This window comes from Cervus elaphus, chromosome 17 (assembly GCF_910594005.1).
Source record: "Cervus elaphus chromosome 17, mCerEla1.1, whole genome shotgun sequence".
In the NCBI taxonomy this organism is placed as follows: domain Eukaryota; kingdom Metazoa; phylum Chordata; class Mammalia; order Artiodactyla; family Cervidae; genus Cervus; species Cervus elaphus.
In genome coordinates this window covers 27,740,512-27,763,182 of record NC_057831.1, presented here as the reverse complement: position 1 = coordinate 27,763,182, position 22,671 = coordinate 27,740,512, and the positions used below count along the sequence as shown (strand labels likewise).

General features: G+C 35.2%; 1 protein-coding gene across 4 annotated transcripts in view; it reads right to left on the bottom strand.

Moving 5' to 3' along the window:
- STPG2 (sperm tail PG-rich repeat containing 2) overlaps window positions 1-22,671 on the bottom strand; it is a 619,397-nt gene that overhangs the window by 569,397 nt on the left and 27,329 nt on the right. For all 4 annotated transcript variants that reach the window (XM_043871451.1, XM_043871450.1, XM_043871449.1 and 1 more), the window contains 2 exons: window positions 15,383-15,495; window positions 10,332-10,443 (listed from right to left, as the gene is read on the bottom strand). In XM_043871451.1, coding sequence (XP_043727386.1) covers window positions 10,332-10,443; window positions 15,383-15,495 — 225 coding nt within the window. The remainder of the gene's footprint in view (window positions 1-10,331; window positions 10,444-15,382; window positions 15,496-22,671) is intronic.

Sequence of the window (22,671 nt, the reverse complement as noted above, 5' to 3'; positions counted from 1 at the left end):
ACAGTAACCATAATTCAAACAATTAGTGTTTGGGGAGAAAATAATTTTCTGCAAATCTTCCTATATGTTTGTTTATCCTCAAAGTTCATTTCTTTCAAGGTAACCACTACATATTTCTAGCTGCAATAAATTACCAAGTATCTGTTATAATGCCCACTAATCAGGTAGTTTAATAAATATTAAAGGCTAGCAGTGAAAAGTGAAAAGGTGAAATTTTGCATCAGAAATATTGGAACCATTCACCCATAAAAGAAAATCATTAGAATTATTGTAATGACAGGCTTCAAAAATAGTTACAAAAGGCTATATATTATTTCTGCTGCTTATGTCGTTATTAATCTTTTTAGTGTATTTTTACTTATTTCATACTACAACTTTCTACTTGAAGATTTCTGTTTACCATCTTAGGTAGATATTTCTACCTAATATTTACTTAAGACAAATACATTATTTTTAGGTATATTCTATAGGAAAACCAACTTTATTAATTATAATTTTAAAATAACTTTAAAATTCTAACAGTTTTCATAAATTTATATATTAATAGATAAGTGAAATGAAAAATCTATAAATCAGTCTGCAACTAGAATTTAAATAATATTTTTAAATATATGGTTCCAAGTTATTTCTATTTGGCAGAACTTCCAAAGAAATAAAACTTCCAATTTAGGTCTGCTCAGGATAACTACAAGGCAAATTTTCATACCACATAATTTTTAACCTTTTATTTTAATGAATATGGGAAATTAACAAATAAATAAGGTTTTCTGTCAATAAAGACTCAAAGTATTGGCGCCACCTAGTGAAATTCTGAAAAAAGAAATGGCAACCCACTCCAGCATTCTTGCCTGGAAAATCCCATAGACAGAGGAGCCTAGCAGGCTATAGTCCATGGGGTTGCAAAGAGTCGGACATGACTGAGTGACTTCACTTTCACTTTCAGTGAAATTTTACTAAGATTTTTAAGTGATCAGGAGCTATTTACAGCAATTTCTTAAGTCTTTTATTACCAAATCAAAGAGTCTCAATAGAAATAACTTCAGTATTTGTATATATTAAAGACTTCATTAATATTAAAGAGAATACTAACAACAATTTTCATTGCCGATGCAAGACATATTCCTGTGGAAAACATTCAGGTTGAATAAAAGTTAATATTTGGATTTCTTTTCTTTTCTCATGTATATATCAGCTATATTGAGATATAATTTTGTACATTATATCATATAATTTATCCATTAAAATGTACAACTCAGGTGTTTTTAGGGTATTCACAGAATTACAAAACCATTAGAGATATATTTGTATTTCTTAATAGAATTTATCAGTAGAGTCAAATGCCAGAATAAATTCAAAAGATATATTGTAATGATATTGTGCATATAACAGAACTAAATAGATTTCAAGTATATGATAAACAAAAATCACAATCATTCACATTATCACATTTATATTTGAGTTATGAATATTCATGTTTATACTCATATTATTGGGTTTCCCAGGTGGCTGAGTGGTAAAGAATCCCCCTACCAATGCAGGAGAAGGGGATTCGATCACTGGGTCAAGAAGATCCCCTGCAGAAGGAAATGGCAACCCAGTCGGAGCCTGGAAGGCTACAGTCTATGGGTCACAAAAGAGTCTGACATGAGTTAGCGATCAAACAACAACAATTCTTATTATTATATATTGTATTTTGCTGTACCATCAGAAAATATTTACATACAAAGACATTAGAGCATTTACTTGCCTAATTACTTTATTGCTTTAAAATTTATCCTTCTAAGGCAATATTATAAGTGGGAAGCAAGAAAAAATAAATATTTTAAAGTAAAACTGCACATTTTTCAGATTTGTAATCATTCATTCAAAAAACATTATGTATCTTACTCCTCTAACTATAGGAATACAAAAAAAAAAAAAGGAAGAAAGAAAGTACAATGAAAGAGTCCTGTTCTCTAAGAATAATGGTTTAACTGGGGACATAAGATAAATACATTTTTTAAAAAGATTTCATGTACAAGAAATAAGTTCTTGTACATGCTATTCAAATTAATCATAAGTTAAGAGAAAAACAAATCAAATTTACAGAACTCCTAAGTCAGTAACAAAAAGACAATAAAAATTTTAAATGGGCCAAGTCTAGTTAGACATTTCTCTAAGGAAGATATACAAATGACCAGTAAGTGTACGAAAAGATACTCAATATCACTAATGTTTAGGAAATGTAAATCAAAACTGCAAAAATATATCACTTCACACCTACTACGATGGCCATAATCAAAAAGAAAAACTAGGGCAAGTGCTGCAATGGTGGAAAGAAACTAGAACCTTCATATTTTAGTGATCACAATGTAAAATAGTGCACCTGTTTGTACCACAAAAAGTTAGAATTACACTATTATACAGCAATTCTACTCCTACCCAAGAGAATCGAAAACATATGTCCATACAAGACTCATACACAAATGTTCATGGCATTATTCTTATGCTTTCACTTAGCATATTGCTATACTTACTACTTTTCTTCTTAGCCAAAAAGTGATTATGACCCAAATGTGTGTCAACTAATGAATAGATAAACAAAATGTGGTATATCCATACAATGTAATATTATTCAGCCACAAAAAGAAATAAAACACTGATAGATGCTGCATCCTAGAAAACACTATGCCAAATGAAAGAAGTCAATAAAGGACAAATGTGTATGATTCCATACCTATGAAATGTTCAGAGAAACAAATCTACAGAGCCAGAAAATAAATTATTGATCGCCTAGAGCTAGGAGGATTGGAGGGGGATGGAAATGACCGCTTACTGGGGTGAATTAAAATATTCTAGAATTGACTGTGGTGACAGTTGCACAACTCTGAGGACACTTCTACAAGGTTGAGAAATGTTAACTAATGTACATAAAAATACATTTTAAAAAAATTGCAAAACTTACACATAAAAATAAAATTGCAACCTAGACAAAATGAGGCAGTGATGAATATGTTCCAGACAAAGGAACAAGATAAAATTCCAGAAGAAGAACTAAGTAAAGTGGAAACAGGCAGTCACCAAGAAAGACTACAGAGTAATGATTGTAGAGATGACCAAAGAATTTGAGAAAACAGGTGCACAGTGTTTAACAAAGAGTTGGAAAATATAAAGAACAATCAAACAAAGATGAAGAACACAATAACTGAAATGAAAAATACACTAAAAGGAATTAAGAGGAGGCTAAATGATACAGAGAAATGGATCAGACAGAATAATGGAAATCACTGCCACTGAAAAGGAGAAAGAAAAAAAGAATGAAAAGAAATGAGAGCAGTTTAAAATACCTCTGGGACAACATCAAACTCATAAATATTCTCATTATAGGGGTCCTAAAAGAATGAGAGAGAGAGAAAGAAAGGGCCTGAGAAACTATTAAAGACATAATAACTGAAAACTTCCCTAACCTGGGAAGGAAAACAGACATCAAAGTCCAGGAAGCACCAAGAGTCCTATACAGGATTAACTCAAAATGGAACAGGCCAAGGCAGATTGCAATTAAAATGGCAAAAATTAAAGATACAGAGAAAATATTTAAAGCAATAAGGTCAGCCACAAAGCAAGCCTTGGTAAATTTAAGAAAACTGAAATCATATCAGGCATCTTTTGTGACCACAACACCATGAGATTAGAAATCAACTATAAGGAAAAAACCTTAAAGAGCACAAACAGTATGTTATGAGTCACCAATGGATTGCTGAAGAGATTAAAGAGGTAATTTTAAAAAATACCTAGAGACAAATGAAAATGAATACATAACAATCCAAAACCTATGGCATGCAGCCAAAGCAGGTCTAACAGGGAAGCTTACAGTGGTACAAGCTAACTTAAAAAACCAGAAAAATCTCAAATAAACAACACCAAGAGAAACAAGAACAGAACACAAAGTTAGTAGAAGCCAGCTGATGGAACTGCCTCTATTTCATGTTACTATGCCACCCTGGGAGAAGGAACTGCCACAGCCTCTGCTACTCACCCCCCAGGGCTGGATCCACCACCCACCATTCAAGGCCAAGACCCTGGCTCTGTGCCAGTTCTCTGGGCGTCCTCATCTCAGACACTGGCACCACCACTGAAGCAGGCATGTGCCTATACCAGACCAGCTCCAAGAGAAGCCCCACTCCCTTTCCCATGGGATCTTTTTCTAGGCACAGAGAGAAAAATGCCTGGGGAAAATCACCTTTCTGATGTGATTTTCTTCTTCTTTTGTCTTAATAATTGAACTTTTACTTTAGATAAAGTATTCTGTATATTTTTCATAACTTAGCTATGGACTGAGGGATGAGGTCATGCAGGCAAAATGCCTTCTACAATTTTCTACGTGACCATCCTTTTAGTTTTGAAGCTCCTTGAGGCCTCCGTAGCGTCTTCATTGTACTGCAGAGCTTTCCCAGAGCTATTTTCATCAGGATATAGTTGTTTATTGAGTGTTACTATTTTATGGGGAGAGAAGAATGTTGGGACTCCAAGTTCACCATCTTGCTGATGTCATTGCCAAAAAAATATTTTGTTTAAAAAACTTGTTTCCTGACTTCCAGCCTCCAGTCCCACATGTAAGAAACTTTAATGTTGACACTCTTCCCTGACAACAAGTAAAAACCTGAACAGTGTGAAAAATCAAACTCTTCTTGAATCCATGAGAGAGCAGAGAACACAGGGCAAAATGGCTGCCCCCGAGACTGGAGAGACAGACAAGCCAACGCAAGATGTCACAGCTTACCAGAGCAGAAACTTACACGTGGGAACCACTGCCAAGGCAGGAAAATCTGAACTGTATTTGATGTACTGCTGGAGGCTCAGTGCGGACAAGTCTGAAAGTTAAAAACTCCAGGGTCTCAGTCATAGACGAGGACCCCACAATTCTCATCTACTCCAGGAGCTCAACTTAGATTCTCACAGTAAATACTAGAGTAAAATCCCCTTAAGTTTCTGGTAGAGACAGAGGAAAAGGAATCATTTTGAAATAAACCAGAACACTCTGTTTATCTTAACAAGGCCTGCTCTCAGGAGAATATCATTAACCACAGTCTAAACTGCTGCATTATTATTTGCATCTAGTAAACCTGGTATAAGAAAAAAAAATCCAGTCTTGCCTTCCACACAAAATAAAGAAAATACCCAACTCCAGGCCACACTAGCCATTCTATTCCAGCTAAGGAGAGAAGAAAAACACTGAGAAACATTTGTGAAGTTCACAGTCCAAAGACATGGGCTCACTAAAAGACTAAGAGCTAGTCATAGGATTGTAGAACACTCCTCCTTCCCCAGACTACATTACAAAAGGCATATTTTCATCCGTTTCTTTACCTGATAAATCATGTCAAGTGCTAGAGATTTAATGTTTTTGTCCCTGCAAGATACACATTTAAACCTATCCCCCCAATGTGATGGTATTTGAAGGTAGTGCCTCTGGGAAGTGATTCACTCATGAGGGTAGAGCTCTCATGAATGAAATTAGTGCCTTTATTTAAAAAAAGAAAAATCCCAGACAGTTCCCTTGCTCCTGCCACTATGCAAAAACACAACAAAAAGATGTCTATGAGCAGGACACAGGCCCTCAATAGGCAATGAATTTGCTGGTACCTTCATCTTAGACTTCTCATCCTCACAGAACTATAAGAAATAAATTTCTGTTGCCTATAAGACACCCAGTCTATGGCATTCTTTTATAGTAGCCCAAGCTGACTAATACATCCAGTTATCAAGAAAAAATTACGCCAAATGTTAGAAAACAAAAACTCCCTTAGAAGAGGTAGTAAGCAACACAACTGGGAACCAGGCACAGCAGAGATGGTGGAATCAATCAGATTGGGAATTTAAAATATGTGTGATTAACAAGCTAATTTATCCTTTACAGGAAAAAATCACAGAATATAAGAAGAGATAAGCAATGGAAGAAGGGAGATAAAATCCTAAAAGAAAAAGAAAAATTTAAAAATAAATGTTAGAGACCAGAAACAAGAACACAAGTGAAAAACGCCTTTGGAGGTTTATCAGTAAACTGGAGAAACCTGAAAAAACAATCTCTAGCCTTGAGGATATATCAATAGAAACCTCCAAAACTAAGTAGCAAAGAGAACAAAGACTGGGGGAAAAAAATCAAAACAGACTATCCAAACACTGGGAGACAGACACCTCCAAAGGTTTTATATATGTGTAATGGTAGTACTGAGCTTTCCAGGTGACTCAGTGGTAAAGAATCCGTCTGCCAAACAGGAGATGTGGGTTCGATTCCTGGGTCAGGAAGATCCCGCTGGAGAAGGAAATGGCAACCCACTCCAGTAATCTTGCCTGGAGAATTCCATGGACAGAGGAGCCTAGTGGGCTACAGTCTATGGGACTGCAAAAGAGTCAGACATGTCTTAGTGACCAAACAACAATAACAAATGGTAATACTAGAAGTAGAAGAAAGAGAAAAAGGAACAGAAGAAATATGTGAAAAAGTAATGACCGAGAATTTCCCCCAAATTAATGTTGGACATCAAACCACAGATCTAGAAAGCTCAGAGAACACCAGTGCACCCAAAACAAGGATACCTGCTGAAAACACTATACCTAGGCATATCATCTTCAAAATACAGAATTAGATAAAGAAAAAACCCTGGTAGAAGCCAGAGAAAAAAACACCTTACATAAAGGGGAACAAAAATTACACTTAACTTTTCCAAAGAAACTTTGCAAGCAAGAAGAGAGTAGGGTGAAATAAAGTGTTAAGAGAAAAAAAAAAAACAAAAACCTAGAATTCTGCACCCTTTATTATCCTTCAAAAATGAAAAAATTATTATCCTTTAAAAATGAAAGAGAAATACTTTCTTAGACAAACAAAAATTGACGAAATTTGTTGCTAGTAGACTTGCCTTAAAAGAAATGCTACGTTTCCTAAAAAGAAGGAAAGTAATACAGATCCAAACTCTGGATCTGCATAAAGGAAGAGAATTGAAGCATGCATAAGTAAAGGTAAAACAAAAAGTTTTATTTTTCTTATTCTTTATGGGTCTAACAGAGCCATTATTATTTTTCTCAAATAATTATTTTCCTCAAAATAATAGCAACAATTTATTCAGTTATGTATGTGTATATATATATACATATACATATGTTTCTGTATGCTTAAATATAAGTGAAATGTATGACAACAATGATGTAAGCAATGGAAAGGAAAAACTAGGATTTTTTTTTTCAATCACAAGGTACTCACACTACCCATGAAGTAGTGCAGTATTATTTAAAAGTAAACTAGAATTAGTTATAACTATATAAATATATATTGCAAACTCTAGAACACTTAAAAAGTCAAAAATGAAGTACAGCTATATTCTAAAAAAGGACAGAAAAGGAATCATACAAAATAATTAAAGCCACAAAAGGCAGGGGGAAAAAACGTACAACAAAAATATCAACAAAGTGGGAGTTCCTTGATGGCCTAGTGGGTAGGATTCTGGGCTTTCACAACCATGGCCTAGGTTCCTGAGATCTTACAAGCTGTGTGGCACAGGCAAAAAAAAAAAAAAAGAATAAGGGCAAACAGAAAACAGTAGTGTATACTAATTCAATTATATCAATAATCATTCATGGCAAAGATCTAAATGCACTAATTAAAAGCCAGATTGTCAGAATGGATCAAAGATATCACTATACTTGTATAGCAAGCCTTGTCTACAAAAATTCCACTTTAAATATAAAGACATATAAATGTAAAGTAAATGGATAGGGAACAATATACCACATTAATAGTAAACAAAAGAAAGCAAGAGTGAAAGTGTTAGTTGCTCAGTTGTGTCCAACCCTTTGCAACCCCATGGACTGTACCCCACCAGGTTCCTCTTTCCATGGAATTCTCCATGCAAGAATACTGGTGTGGGTAGCCTTTCTTCTCTGGGGGATCTTCCCAACCTAGGGATCAAACCCAGGTCTACCTGTATTGCAGGCAGATTCGTTACCATCAGAGCCAAAATAGAAAGCTTTTTATTCAGAAAGAGTATACTTCAAAGTAAAGATAATTATCAGGGATAAAGAAGGTCATTACATAATGGTAAAGGGGTCAGGTCTCTAAAAAGACGTAATGATCATTAAGGTGTAGGCACCTAACAAAAGAGCATCAACTAAATGAGGCAAAAACTGATAGAACTGCAAGGAGAAATAAATGAATCCACTATCACAGTTGGAAACTTCATCCTCTCTCAGAAGTAGACACACCAGTGGGCATAAAATCCATAAAGACATGCTTGATCTCAATAACACCATCAGTCAACGAGATGTAATTGACACCTACATGCTACTAAATCCAACAACAGCAGAATACACTCTTCTCAAGCTCATATAGAACATTTACCAAGATAGACCACGTTTTGAGTCATAAACACACTTTCACAAATTTAACAGACTAGAAATCGTACAACGTCTGTTCTCAGACCATGTAGAATTAAGTTAGAAACCAAAAACAGAAAGATCAATGGAAACTCACAAAATACATGGAGATTAATTAAGCATCACAATTCTAAATAACACATGGGTCAAAGAAGAAATCTCAAGAGAGATTTTAAAATATTTTGAACTAAATGAAAATGAATACAGAAACAACCAAAAGTTGTGAGATATAAGATAAACAGCTCTTACAGGGAAATTTATACCACTGAAAACAGATATGAGCATCTAAGTTACCACCTTAGGAAAAAATTTTAAAAGAGCAAATACAAAATAAAATATTATGTACCCAAGTAAAACATTAAATACCAAAATAATACCCAAGAAAATAAATAAGAATTAGAGCAAAAATCAATGAAATTAAATATAAGAAATGAACAGAGACAAGCAACAAAACCAAAAGCTGATTCGTTGAAAAGATCAATAAAATTTATAAACCTCTCACCTGGCAAACTAAGAAAAATGAGAGAAGACATAAATCACTAATATTAGAAATGAAGGAGGAGACATAACTATAGGCCCCATATACATTAGAAAAATAAAGGAATGTTATAAACAACTCTATGCCCATAAATTTGATAACCTAGATGAAACAAACCACTTCCTTAAAAGGTTCAACTGCCAAATTCTCATAAGAAGAAACAGATGATCTGAATAGGTCTAAATCTATTAAAGAAATCAAGACAGCCTTCCAAAACTAAAAGTACCAGACCCGGATGGGTTCACTGGTAAATTCTACCAAACATTTAGGGAAAAAAATTATACCAATTCTCTACAGGCTCTTTCAGAGGATACAAGTAGAAGGAATACTTCTTAACTCATTGTATGAGGCCAATATTACCTTAATACTAAAACCAGACAAACACATTACAATATAACTACAGACCAATCTCTCTCATGATTCCTAATTAACACTTTTTTTTATCTTGTTTGAGATTTATAATTATTATTCTATGAAAACAACTGCATTTTATTTCCCTGTTAATGTATCTTTTTCTAATAACTCTATAAGCAATATTTTTCACTGCTGATTAATATTCAGGGGAAAACCAAGGAAATCAAGTGCAGAGAAAATTCTTATTGAAATACTCACTGATTTCTCAATTGAGAATCATTTATCCTTACTCTAAATGGATCCATTTTGAAATGTTTATCCTATAACCTTCAAGTTTTTAAGTTTAAATATAAACTTTAAAAAAAATCCAAGGTTTCTGTGACTACAAAAAATCCAAGGTTTTTATGACTACAAGTTCCAAATGATTAAACTGAAGCATAGCAACAAAAAAAAGTTAATGGCATTTAGAGTTTTATATTCATAAATATAAACTACCTAGAACAGTGAAAATAAAAACGATGTACTATTCAGACTGTACCAAGAATATTATTCTTAGTTCTCAACCTCTTATCTTGAAGACAGAAAAAGTCAAAAACTGAAGATCCCTAGATAACCTCAAAGAAGATGTTATCTTGAAGTTAAATACTGAGAATAATCAAACGTATTTAGAACGTTTATCCTTACGAGAAAAGATTTAAAGGCGGATTCAAAAGAAGTCATAGAAAAAGGGAGAATTCAGTAGACAGCAAGCAGGTAAAATTAAGTCAGTTTAGGAAGGAAAGAAACAGAGTAATCTGCTACTGGAACAAGAAGCCTCAGGGGTATGGAGTGTTTTAACCACAAGAGGTGAACAAGCAGAAATAGTGATCACTTGAAGGAAATTTTAAATACAGTTCCTTAGTTCCTTCCACAAAATTCACCAAATGACAACTGCCTAGCAGGCAGAGTACATCTAAGAGTACTCTAACTTTTTTTTCAGATTCAATGACCTTAACATCTAGAAAGTAGATGAAATGGCTAATTTTTAACTTACCTCTTTTTCCTCCTGCAATATTTTTACTTCATAAAGTTGTCGGAGATTTGAGCCGCTATTTTGCTGTTGATCTTTCTTGATGTTTACATTTTCATAATGAGGTGCCTTTTTCCTTTAAAAATCAAGAAAAAAAAAACCTTATTCTCAATTTCAAATATATAAATGTCTATATAAGCTAAGAGAATATTTTTACACAAACATTTCCTGCTTAAAAAGTATTCAGTAAGATCATGTTATTGATGATAAACACATCTGGGTGTTGTTGGGCCTATATATCCTCAGTGAGTGCTAAGTCACTTTTAGTCATGTCCAACTCTTTGCAATGCTATGGACTGTAGCCTGTCAGGCTCCTCAGTCCATGGGATTCTCCTGGCAAGAATACTGGAGTGGGATGCCATGCCCTCCTCCAAGCGATCTTCCTGACCCAGGAAATGAACCTGTACCTCCTATGTCTCCTGCATTGCAGGCTGATTCTCTACGTGCTGAGCCATTGTGGAAGTCCCAAGGGAAAAATAATTAATGCTACTTATATCACAAAACAATCAGGAAAAAAAAGGCATAAAGAAAGATCTTTGAAAATGAAAAGGAAGCTTATTTTCCCTGAAATTTACACAACCTCAAGTGAGAATAATAAACCAAGTAAGCAATGAGTAACAGTTCTGGAGTCAGACAGCCTGATGTGAATCCTAAGATTGCTCCCTACTAACTAGGTGACCTTGCACAAATTGCCTAACTTCTCTAAACTTCAGATTTGACTCTTCTTCTGTAATTAGAAATAGTAATAACCGATTCTCAAGGTAATGATTAGAGCAGATAATTATATGTGAAGTGTTTGGTGGCATACATTTTTTCTAATTCTTAAACAGAATTCTGGGGAACAGTTTCACATTAAACACTTCCAATGAGCTATATTGAACATAAGCAGATTATAAAACAGATAATAGAAAAACAAAAACAAATGCTTAGGTTACATAATTGTCATTACTTTTTTGTTTACACATTACTATGAGTTAAACAATGCATAGAACATCTCAGTTCACTATTAAATGCTGGCTTCGTTGATTTTTTTACATGAAATTCAACAAACATTTTCAAAACCTCAAATAGTTTTATGGATAAAAAATTTATATTAGGGATATCAAAAGAGTCACATATCATTTAGGTCTGTTTCCCACATTAAAAAAAAGAACAAACAAAACCTATAAGCCTATCTTTCCATTTAGAATAGTCAAATATTTCCATTTTTTAACTTTTTACTTTGTATTGGAGTATAGCTGATTAACAATGTGATAGTTTCAGGTAAACAGCAAAGGGACTCAACCATACACATACATGTATCTTCCTGTCGTTCAGTTGCCCAGTCATGTCCGACTCCATGTGACCCCACAGACTGCAGCATGCCAAGGCCTCTCTGTTCCTCACCATCTCCCAAAGTTGCCCAATTCATGTCCACTGCATTGGTGATGCCATCTAGCCATCTCATCCTCTGATGCCCTCTTCTCTTTCTGCCCTCAATCTTTCTCAGCATCAGGGACTTTTCCAGTGAGTCAACTGTTGGCATCAGACGACCAAAATACTGGAGTTTCAGCTTCAGCATCAGTCCTTCCAATGAGTATTCAAGGTTGATTTCCATTAAGATTGACTGGTTTGATCTCCTCGCTGTCCAAGGGACTCTCAGGAATCTTGTCCAGCACCACAGTTCAAAGGCATCAGTTCTTAGGCACCCTGCCATCTTTACAGTCCAGCTCTCACAGTGTACGTGACCAATGGGAAAATGATAGCTTTGACTTTACAGACTTTTGTTGGCAGAGTAATGTCACTGCTTTTCAACACACTGTCTAGGTTTGTCATAGCTTTCCTGCCAAGAAGCAAACGTCTTCTGATTTCATGGCTGCAGTCACCATCCGCAGTGATTTTTGGAGCCCGAGAGGAGGAAATCTGTCACGATTTCCACCTTTTTTCCCTCTATTTGCCATGCAGTAATGGGGCCGGATGCCATGATCTTAGTTTTTTTAATATTTATTTTTAAGCCAGGTCTTTCACTCTCCTCCTCCATCCTCATCAAGAGGCTCTTAAGTTCTTCTTCGCTTTCTGCCATTAGAGTGGTATAATCCACACATCTGAGGTTGTTGATGTTTCTCCCACCTATCTTAATTCCAGTTTGTAACTCATTCAGCCCTGCATTTCTCATGGATGTGCTCAGTGTATAAATTAAACTAACAGGGTAACAGCAGACAGGCCGGTCATACTCCTTTCTCAATCTTGAACCAATCAGTTGTTCCAACCAATCAGCTGTTCTAACTGTTGCTTTTTGACCTGTATATAGGTTTCTCAGGAGACAGGTAAGATGGTCTGGTATTCCAATCTCTTTAAGATCTTTCCACAGTTTATTATGATCCACATAGTTAAAGGTTTTGGCAGAGTCAATGAAACAGAGGTAGTTGTTTTTCTGGAATTCCCTAGTTTTCTCTGTGACACAGCAAATGTTGGCAATTTGATCTCTGGTTCCTCTTCCTTTTCTAACCCAGCTTCATCATCTGGAAGTTCTTGGTTCACACAATGCTGAAGCTTAGCATTCAAGATTTTAAGCTTGACCTTACTAGCACAAGAAATGAGTGCCACTGTCCGATGGTTAGCACAATATTTAGTACTAGCCTTCTTGGGAATTGGGGTGAGGATTGAGAAGTATAGTTACTTCTATAGTTTCTTCTATACTTCTAGTGTAACTACACATATCTATGCTCCTCCAAACTCCCCTCCCATCCAGCAAGTACTTCCATTTTTACACCATATCAAATCTCCCAGAGTAATTATGACTCAATCAATAAACAAGAAGTAAAAAAGAAAAAATGGTAGAAAGCATTGACTACCAGAAGGAACCAAGACAAATCCAATAAAATATACAGTGAAGGCAGCAAACCAAAGAGTAGACAAATTATGGAAATGATGAACTATCTGAAGCAGTTAGGAGTGCAATCTATACGGACACATTCCCACTAGCAAAGTGAAAATGCAAACAGAAGAAAAGGAAGACACAAGACAAATAACAAAGATTAAAAAGAAAGTAACATTTAAAAACTAGGATGAGAATGGCAGCAGGACAGGGCTAGAGAAGTAAAAGTGACCATTATGAAGACAATAGCAAGCAAAATTAGAGCAACATAATTAGAATACTTGTCATGCCTGAGGTACTCAGTTAGATGTGTAGCGAAATGGATGGAAAACAATCATCACAGAACTACATACCCCAAAAAGGGTTAATTTTGTTTAATGTTAACAAAACTTCAATAAAACTGATAGACAGGCAGGCAGACAGGGAATCAACCAGCCAAACTGAAAGAAGAGTAAAGTACTAACAAAAGCATTATGTCAAGGGAATGAGCACCATTAAGAGCATTTGACAGACTTTGCTTTATTTGGAATGACAAAGATTAAATTTAGATCCCATTAAGCTGTATATACATGTTAAGCTTCTAGTGTAACTACTAAAAAATAAAAATACATTGTATATCTCCCATACTAGGAAAGTGAAAAAAGAAAAGGACAATAGAACTGGGTATAAATTCCCCAAAACAAGGACCATGTTTTATTCTTTTTTCTCAGTTACTAAGTTCATTACTAGGTTATAGCAAGAATTCAAACCATGTCTGTTCAATGAATGAACAGCAGCAGGGGAGTTTAAGCAAGAGTTTAGGCTAGGTCCACTGCTGGTATACACATGTATCTGAATGTGTCCAGCAAATTAACTGGAGGTATTCACTATGGGACTTCCTATGAGAAAATTCATTGTATGAGAGAGAAAGAATCAGGCACAAAAGCTGGAACCTGTTTATAAAAAAAAAAAAAACTAAATCATGGAAAGCAGTTATAGATTCTGAGAACAGCATCATATTTATTACTCAATTTTGCCCTCCATGGACTCATGTCCAAGATCTTACTCATGTCTAAGATAAGAGTATGAAAAAAATAAAGACAGTTATTTTACAAGAAATGCATTTCCTAGTTAGACTTTGTAAATATTGCCTTCAACCTAATGTTAAGGTTCTGACTCAAAGTGAGAAAGCCTTCTCAATCTATCATTAGTCAGAAGAATGGACACCAGAGCCAGGAACAAGATACAGAATCCTGGGGCCACCTATTTTTATATTTTTCCTGAACTTCTGTCTACCTTGTAATTAAAGAGAGCCTATTTTAGTACTTAGACACATGGGCTATATATCAAGTTCTGCAACTGAATAGCTACATGATATTAAATATGTTATTTATTCTCTGACTCATTTTTCACTGATAATAGACACAACAATAGTAACTACACAGAGACTTGTGAATATTAAATGAGTTAATACATGTAAAACAGGTAGCAAAGGATCTGGCAGACTGAAAAAGCAATAGTTTTCACATAGGTTCAGTTTAGTTCAGTCGCTCAGTCGTGTCCAACTCTTTGCAACCCCATGAACCACAGCATGCCAGGCCTCCCAGTCTATCACCAACTCCCGGAGTCCACCCAAATCCATGTCCATCAAGTTGGTGATGCCATCCAACTATCTCATCCTCTGGCGTCCCCTTCTCATCCTGCCCTCAATCTTTCACAGCATCAGGGTCTTTTCCAATGAGTCAGCTCTTCACATGAGGTGGCCAAAGTATTGGAGTTTCAACTTCAGCATCAGTCCTTCCAATGAACACCCGGAACTGATCTCCTTTAGGAAGGACTGGTTGGATCTCCTTGCAGTCCAAGGGACTCTCAAGAGTCTTCTCCAACACCACAGTTCAAAAGCATCAATTCTTTGGCACTCAGCTTTCTTTATAGTCCAACTCTCACATCCATATATGACTACTGGAAAAACCATAGCCTTGACTAGATGGACCTTTGTTGGCAAAGTAATGTCTCTGCTTTTTAATATGCTGTCGAGGTTGTTCATAACTTTCCTTCGAAGCCTAAAGTATAACATTTCTTTAAGTTTTTTATACTGATTTTTCCTTTCATAACAGCATAATCTAGTCTAAATTATTAGTCAAAAACTACAGTAAAAGTATACTATTTTTTAACTTACTGGGTTATATCATACTGTCCAGGACCAGGCCCTGATGTTATAGGTAACAGGAGTCTTCCCAAAGAGTTGCCAAAATGTATCCCCTTGTATTTCAAAGTTGCACTGGAAAAATCCTTTTAAAAGAAAAGGATGAGAGATAGTTTATATAAATCATAAAACAAAGTTTAACTTTACTCAAGTCTAAAGCAAGGATACCTTAGTCAATGAGTTTCCCCTGGTAAATGCTAGACTCTTCCCTGATATAACTTAGATAACCTAAGTTATCACTGTATCCCATTCTACTCCTAAGTCAACCAGGATTCCCAGAGAAGGACCTCTAGCTTAGCATGAAAGTGAAAGTTGCTCAGTTGTGTCTGAATCTTTACTATCCCCTGGACTATGGCCCGCCAGACTCCTCTGTCCATGGAATTCTCCAGGCAAGAATACTGGAGTGGGTTGCCATTTCCTTCTCCATCATAACCTCAACCAATATGAACAGCTTTGCTCTTGGCAGTACACTTAACAACCTAAATCCTTAAGGGTAATGAAAATCAGCTCCTTACCACTTAAATTAGGGAGGAAGGGCAGAATTACATGATTTAGGGAAAGTCTAACACAAATGACTTAATTAAATAGAACTTAAATTAATTTTAAGAAATTAAATTAGAATTCAAACATCACCAACAGATACTAGATAATGTCTAATTACTTGATATTTATGTCTATAAGATATTCATGTAAAATTTTCATGGAGTAACAAATACACAACAAAAATTAAACTCAATTCATTTTATAGTTACTATTTGAGATCAGGATCAGTACTTTAACACCAAAGAAATCATTTGTGACATGAGAAATCAACAATCATCTTCCTTAACATCCACTATAAAAAAATACCAAAATTAAGCATGACTCACTAAAGATTTTGTTGCAGAGAAGTTAAAAACACCTGCTTTCATTATACACTAATAATATAATATGAAACAAGAACAGTAGTGTTTCTTATAGGAATTCTTTTATGTTGAGCAATCATTTGAAAAATTTATAAAATCTTATTTTTTTAACTGATGTAAACTTAAACTCTATTTCACTTTTAATTCATATTTGTAAAATTACGGCTTTAAAATAGGCATGGATTATTGAAACAATATATATATACAATGAATAAAATCCCAGTAACATAAACTTGTAGTTTAACTGCATAAAACAGTGTGCCAGTTGTTCTAGGTGACCACTGCTGTTCTAGAACAGTGGAACCAATCTCTCTCAATTACCATTACAAGCAATATTAATTAAATAAATAGCGATTAAATGCTAAGAAGACAAAATTCTAGCTCAGACTGGTGAATCGAATCAGATTCCTGCCAGAATCTCAAAAGAAGAGTGTAAAATAGACTCAAATTATCAGTGCTGGTAAAGAATCCACCTGCAATGCGGGAGACCTGGGTTCAATCCCTGCATTGGGAATATTCCCTACAGAAGGGAATTGCTACCCACTCCAGTATTCTGGTGTGGAGAATTCCATGGACTGTATAGTCACAAAGAGTTGGACATGACTGAAAGACTTTCATTTTTTTTTTTCTTCAGAAATTAAGAGAAGGTATCATTCACATTCTCATTCCACTTCAGGGAATTTCTGGAAAATATAGCACAGCAGAGATTAGAACCAGGAAAAGACCTCGCTGCATATGAAAGAAACCTCACCTGAACCCTATTAAGAACCCTATTAATATGCCCAGGAAGATAGATACTGGAGGTAAGGACAGACTCATGGGTAGTGAGTACAGAGCAATTCTCAAAACTACCAATAGTCTTAGAGATTTATTTGCACTGGTGCCATTACATGAAGTGAAGAAAGAATGCTAAGACCCATTCCATTCCTGCCATAAATGGTTGGAAATAAACTGGAAGCACTGCCATTAGGCCCTAACAAAGACAGACATCCTAGTTAGACAGGCATCACTCCAGAAAGGTGCCACAACAAAATTCAAAAATAAGCTGCTACAGCACAAAGATTTCCTACTATGTGAAAACATCTTTTATTTCCTAGAACTCACCACTAAAAACTAGCCCTCAAATACTGTAAAATACAAAATCAATAAAACTAAACTTTTCCTTTTACACCCACCTGATCTTAAAGAATTAAACAGAGGCAAACACCATCTGACAGAACTTTGATGTTTGAATGAAACGAAATGGAACCTTTGTTGATTCTTTCATCGTAAACGGTAATCTGAGACAGAAATTGAATTACAGTAAGTCTCCTTTCTTGGGGTGGTAGAGGATGTTGGAGCTGAGGGTATAGAAACAGGGAGTTACTAGCTATGTCCATGTAAGATTCAGACATATTTTGGAATGACTAGTGAACTAACAGAACAAATCAACCAGAAGGTAAATGCAAAATCTAATCCTATGGGAAGCAGCTAATCATGATAACCAACATCCAGTAAGAAAATCTTACAGTCAAAAGAGTGGTAATGCTTACTCCTTCTCTGTTGACTGAATTTGCCTTCTACAACACAATCCCCCAATGGATTTATGCCTGTGTTCTGTGGAGTGCAAAATGGCTATGATAAAAACCTAAAAGATCTATTTCATTAAAACACTGGTAAAAAATCAGTGCTCCTTTTAGACCCTTCTAGCTAATGGAGTATAACACAGAGAGAAAAGCACTATCTCCTGACTTCACCTGAGCTTATCATGCAGCTTTCACTGTGATGGAGTACATGGGCAGAAATGCCCAGCAGAGAGCACCATCTGGTGAGAGACTAAAGTGCCTGGGGCAGCAGAAGCTGTCTCAGTGGAAACAGACTTGTTCAGGAGCATGGTTGAGACAGTCCTTCTAAAGCTTCTGCGAAGGAGAACTTTGAAGAAGGCTTGAGTTCCACCACATCAACAGGAGGAGACAATATGCACATGTTTGAGTTACTAACATAACTGTGACTCTCTTTAGTACCCACAATACAATGAAGCCTGGGAAAACTTGTTACATAAATAAAAAGGATTAATTCTTATTTCCACTAGAATATTTCCAACACTGCAAGTCATCTTGTTGTGCTTAGCTAATTGGTATACAGATTCCTTCTAACAAACTACAACACAAAGAGCAGAGAACTATTGCCGTTCTTCACTAGGGATGCTTAGCTTGAACACACTATGAAGCTATAACACTCTATAAAGCACCAAATCAAAGCAAGATGATGATATTATTACAAATAGGCTGATATATGATTCCCAAGCCCAGATCCTTGTCAATCCTAGAAGAAACAGAGCTATAAATAAAAATTAAAAGGATTATCCCACCAATCTCTCTAATGCACGGAGCTTACACCACTCTAGCACCTCTGAATGTAACACAAAAGGAAATAATGGTAGTCAGACCATCCAAAGGCTTTGGGTCTAGTGTGCAAAGACAAACACCGTAATACCTAGCAGAACAGCACAGAAAAATAGCACAGCCTGACACGACCAAGAGAATAGCAGATGGTAAAAGAGGAGTCCTGGAAGAAACCGTTATCCACTAGAGTAGCTGCAAAGCAGCCTGTCCTTTGGGTCAGCGGCAACTCTGAAGCCTGCTGCACCCCAGAGGGTTTCAGAAAGGAAAGAGTGCTGAGCCATACAACACTTTTTTTTGCTAAAATAAGTGTTCTAGACCACCTTTCAAATGAAATTACTTAACAGAGGCATGGATTTTAAAGTACATACACAGTTTTGATGTCAGAAAGAAAGTTTTCTCATTTGCGTTGTGCTTTATTTACTTTGAAATAAAGCAAAATTTCATAATTTTGAAGATTTTAGGCATAATAAGTAATAAAATAAATGTAGAACTCTCTTTTAATATAATACAGCCAGGTTAGATGCGCCAGATATTTTCTATATTTCAGGCAGGAGCATATCTATTGATTTGCTATGGCTTATAGATTTTTAAAAATAAAATTCATATTTTAAAACAGAGCATTTTGACAAACCATCCTTAAAACTATATTTTTATAGCCTAAAAAATTTGAGCGCCGAAGAATTGATGCTTTTCAACTGTGGTGTTGGAGAATATTCTTGAGAGTCCCTTGGACTGCAAGGAGATCCTAAAGGAAATCAGTCCTGAATATTCACTGGAAGGACTGATACTGAAGCTGAAACTCCAATACTTTGGCCACCTGCTGGGAAGAACTGGCTCATTGGAAAAGACCCTGATGCTGGGAAAGATTGAAGGGGGGAGGAGAAGGGGACAACAGAGGATGAGATAGTTGGATAGCATCACCGACTCAATGGACATGAGTTTGAATAAACACCGGGAGTTGGTGATGGACAGGGAGGCCTGGCGTGCTGCAGTCCATGGGGTTGCAGAGTTGGACACTACTGAGCAACTGAACTGAACTGAAAAAATATGTTAGTTTTATAGTAACTGTTTCAACATAGCATTTCAGGATAAATTATATTCAAGTAGAATTAGGTCCAAGAAGCTTTCTTCAGGTTAATCATTGGGATTTGCAGGTTAACTGTTTAACAATTCTTAAAACTAATCCATCAGAAGGAAAGATTATGCACACACAAACATACTTAAACACACACACACCATTCAAGACACCAGCAAAATCCTTTTCCTGTGTATACACTGAAATTTATTTCTTCAAAACCACATGAACTACTTAATTCACTAACCTCTGCAGTTCTCATGTAAATGTTCAATTGGAAATTTAATTTAAAAGTCTTTTAAAAATACAGACAGAAAATAAAGAATAAACTGACGTACTCTTTGTCCTACATCACATTCTCTATGTCGAGATGTGTCGACAACACCATCCTTCAAGGTCATTGCTAACTTGTAAAATCATTAGCAAATAAAATATGACTTAATTGAAGCAAACTCAGCAAGGAGCTACATTATTTTAAGTGAATGATGTAATATAACTTGAAGAATTACTAACTGCCACTTTCACTGACAGTGAAATAAATGAAGGGGCTATGCAACTTTCTCCTCATATCTTTTCCATAATTAAGTGAAGAAAGAGAATTTGTGAAGAATTACGAGTCCCAAGGTGCAGCAGTTCAAACACTAATAGACTGCACTCCAGTGTGGCAGCACACAGGTAGTTCCCAACATGTTATTATTAGCAAGTATGTCAGTGTTATAATTCCAGCCGCAAAACCCTGCTTGCAAAATCCACCTCTGAAAAGCAAATTCCCAATGGTTCCCTGGGCTCTTTTTTTTAAAAAGAGAAAGGAGCCAAATTTTATCATTCAAAGTGTTATACAAAATAACTTATACAGAATTTCCCTTTATAGATTAAATATAGCTGAAAATTATTTGGTGGCTTGAGTCTCACATAGCTTTTAACTTTATAGGTGCTTGCATAGTTAAGGTATATAAAATACCTTCAGCAGATGTTATTTCAATTATTCAGTGAATAATCACAATAATTACCTATCTCTTGGATTATTTTCTCAATTTTCTATTAATATTTACATCTTATAGCATAGAAGCATATCTCACATATAGCATATCCCACATATAGCATAATCTCACAAAGCAGCTAAAGAGATACACAGAATTATCAGAAATTTGGTTAATACTTGAATTAACTTTACTACAATATCAATTTGAAAATAGTCTGTGAGGCACCTATTTTTTTTTTGCAGGAAAAAAAACAAGAAATATAAGCCTCCAGCTACTAAGCTACTCCAGCTATGCTTTGTTGAAGCTTCTTGAATATTAGCAATTATGTCTTTAATTTATATGTAAATCTATATTTCTACAAACATGTTTTCTTAAATTCAATCTAGATTTTTTATTCTAATAAATACAAGTTGAATTGACTCAGTTATTACTAAGACATGTCATCAGATAAGTTGGACCTATTAAAATTATAATTTTTCTTATTTCTCTCTTCTATAAATAATAATTTAGCCAAAAAGGAATCAAAAGTTCTATGTTAATGTTTATTCACACGTGAAAAAGGTTTTATACATCTAGGAAAGCTTGGAGGCATTATTCAAGCCTTTTAATAGATGATATATTATTCTGAAACAAAGAAATAGTATATATAAAAAATACAATTTTAAAACAAGAATAACATTTTGAGATTTAAGACTAGAGAACTGTTTAAGCTAAGACCAAGAATCAATGACTATTGTGAAAAAGAAATATTTATTGATAGTTCCAATGTATTAGATCAAAGTTTGTTCCCAGGGTACGTTAGATAAGGAAACATCATAAAGAGCTTAAGAAACTTGGCCAAAGACAAGTAACTATTAAGCAGAAAAGCAAAGAAAGAAATCCAGGCAGTCTAGTTCCATTCCACTACGTTTCATCATGGTCCTTTACCTTGGACAGAACATACTTCTATCAGACCACAGGGCCGCCATTCATTCCAGTACAATTTTTACAGATCTCCACTGTTCTTCTAAGCATATCTTACTCAAATATGTAAGATAACAGCACTATCTGTTGATGAAAACTATTTTTATATGACTGACAGAATAGGCCAGTCAAGGCCTGGAAAACCAGGTATGGCAAAGAGAGGGGGGTGCAAAACAATCTTGGGACAAAAGGCTCCAGAGCCACAAAGAAATGGGGATTCTCAGGGTGTGAACAGGAGACGTATCTATAACCTCAAAATACTTACTCTCCATTTTACCAGAGATAAGTTGGTTCTTCGTAAAGTTTACGGAGCAATCTATCAGGTCTTAGAATATCTGTATTCGAACATATAATATATCTCTATTATGTTCCACAATCAACAGAAATTTCCAAAAAAGAGGAGTTATAAACCAAAAATAAAATCATACCAGCTTGTCTATTTGCCTTTACCTTTGTATTTTAATTCTTTAAAGAGAATTTGAGCTATTATCTAATAAACCTTCATTTCATCCTGAGGAACTTCAGTACTAGCGATAAAGTCTATAGGTTTCTGTTTATGTGGGAATCTTAATTTTGCTTTCATTTTCAAAGAATTTTTCTGCTGATTATAGAATTCTTGATTAACAATGCTTTTTATTTCAGCATTTTGAATATATCACTTCATTGCCTTCCAGCCTCCATTTTCTCTGATAAGTAAGCTGTTAGTCTTCTTAGGGATTCCTTGCCATGTCTCTCGCTTCTTTCAAGATTTCTCATTGTCTTTGGTATTTAACATTTTGTGTTATATCTAGGTGTGCATCTCTTTGAATTTACACTATTTGCAATTCATTGAGCTTCCTGTAGGTGTAGATCATTTTTCAACAAATTTGGGGTGTTTCCAAGTTATTATTTCTTCAGATATTCTCTCCACCCCTTTTTCTTTTTTTGATTCTCACCATGCTTATGTTAGTAT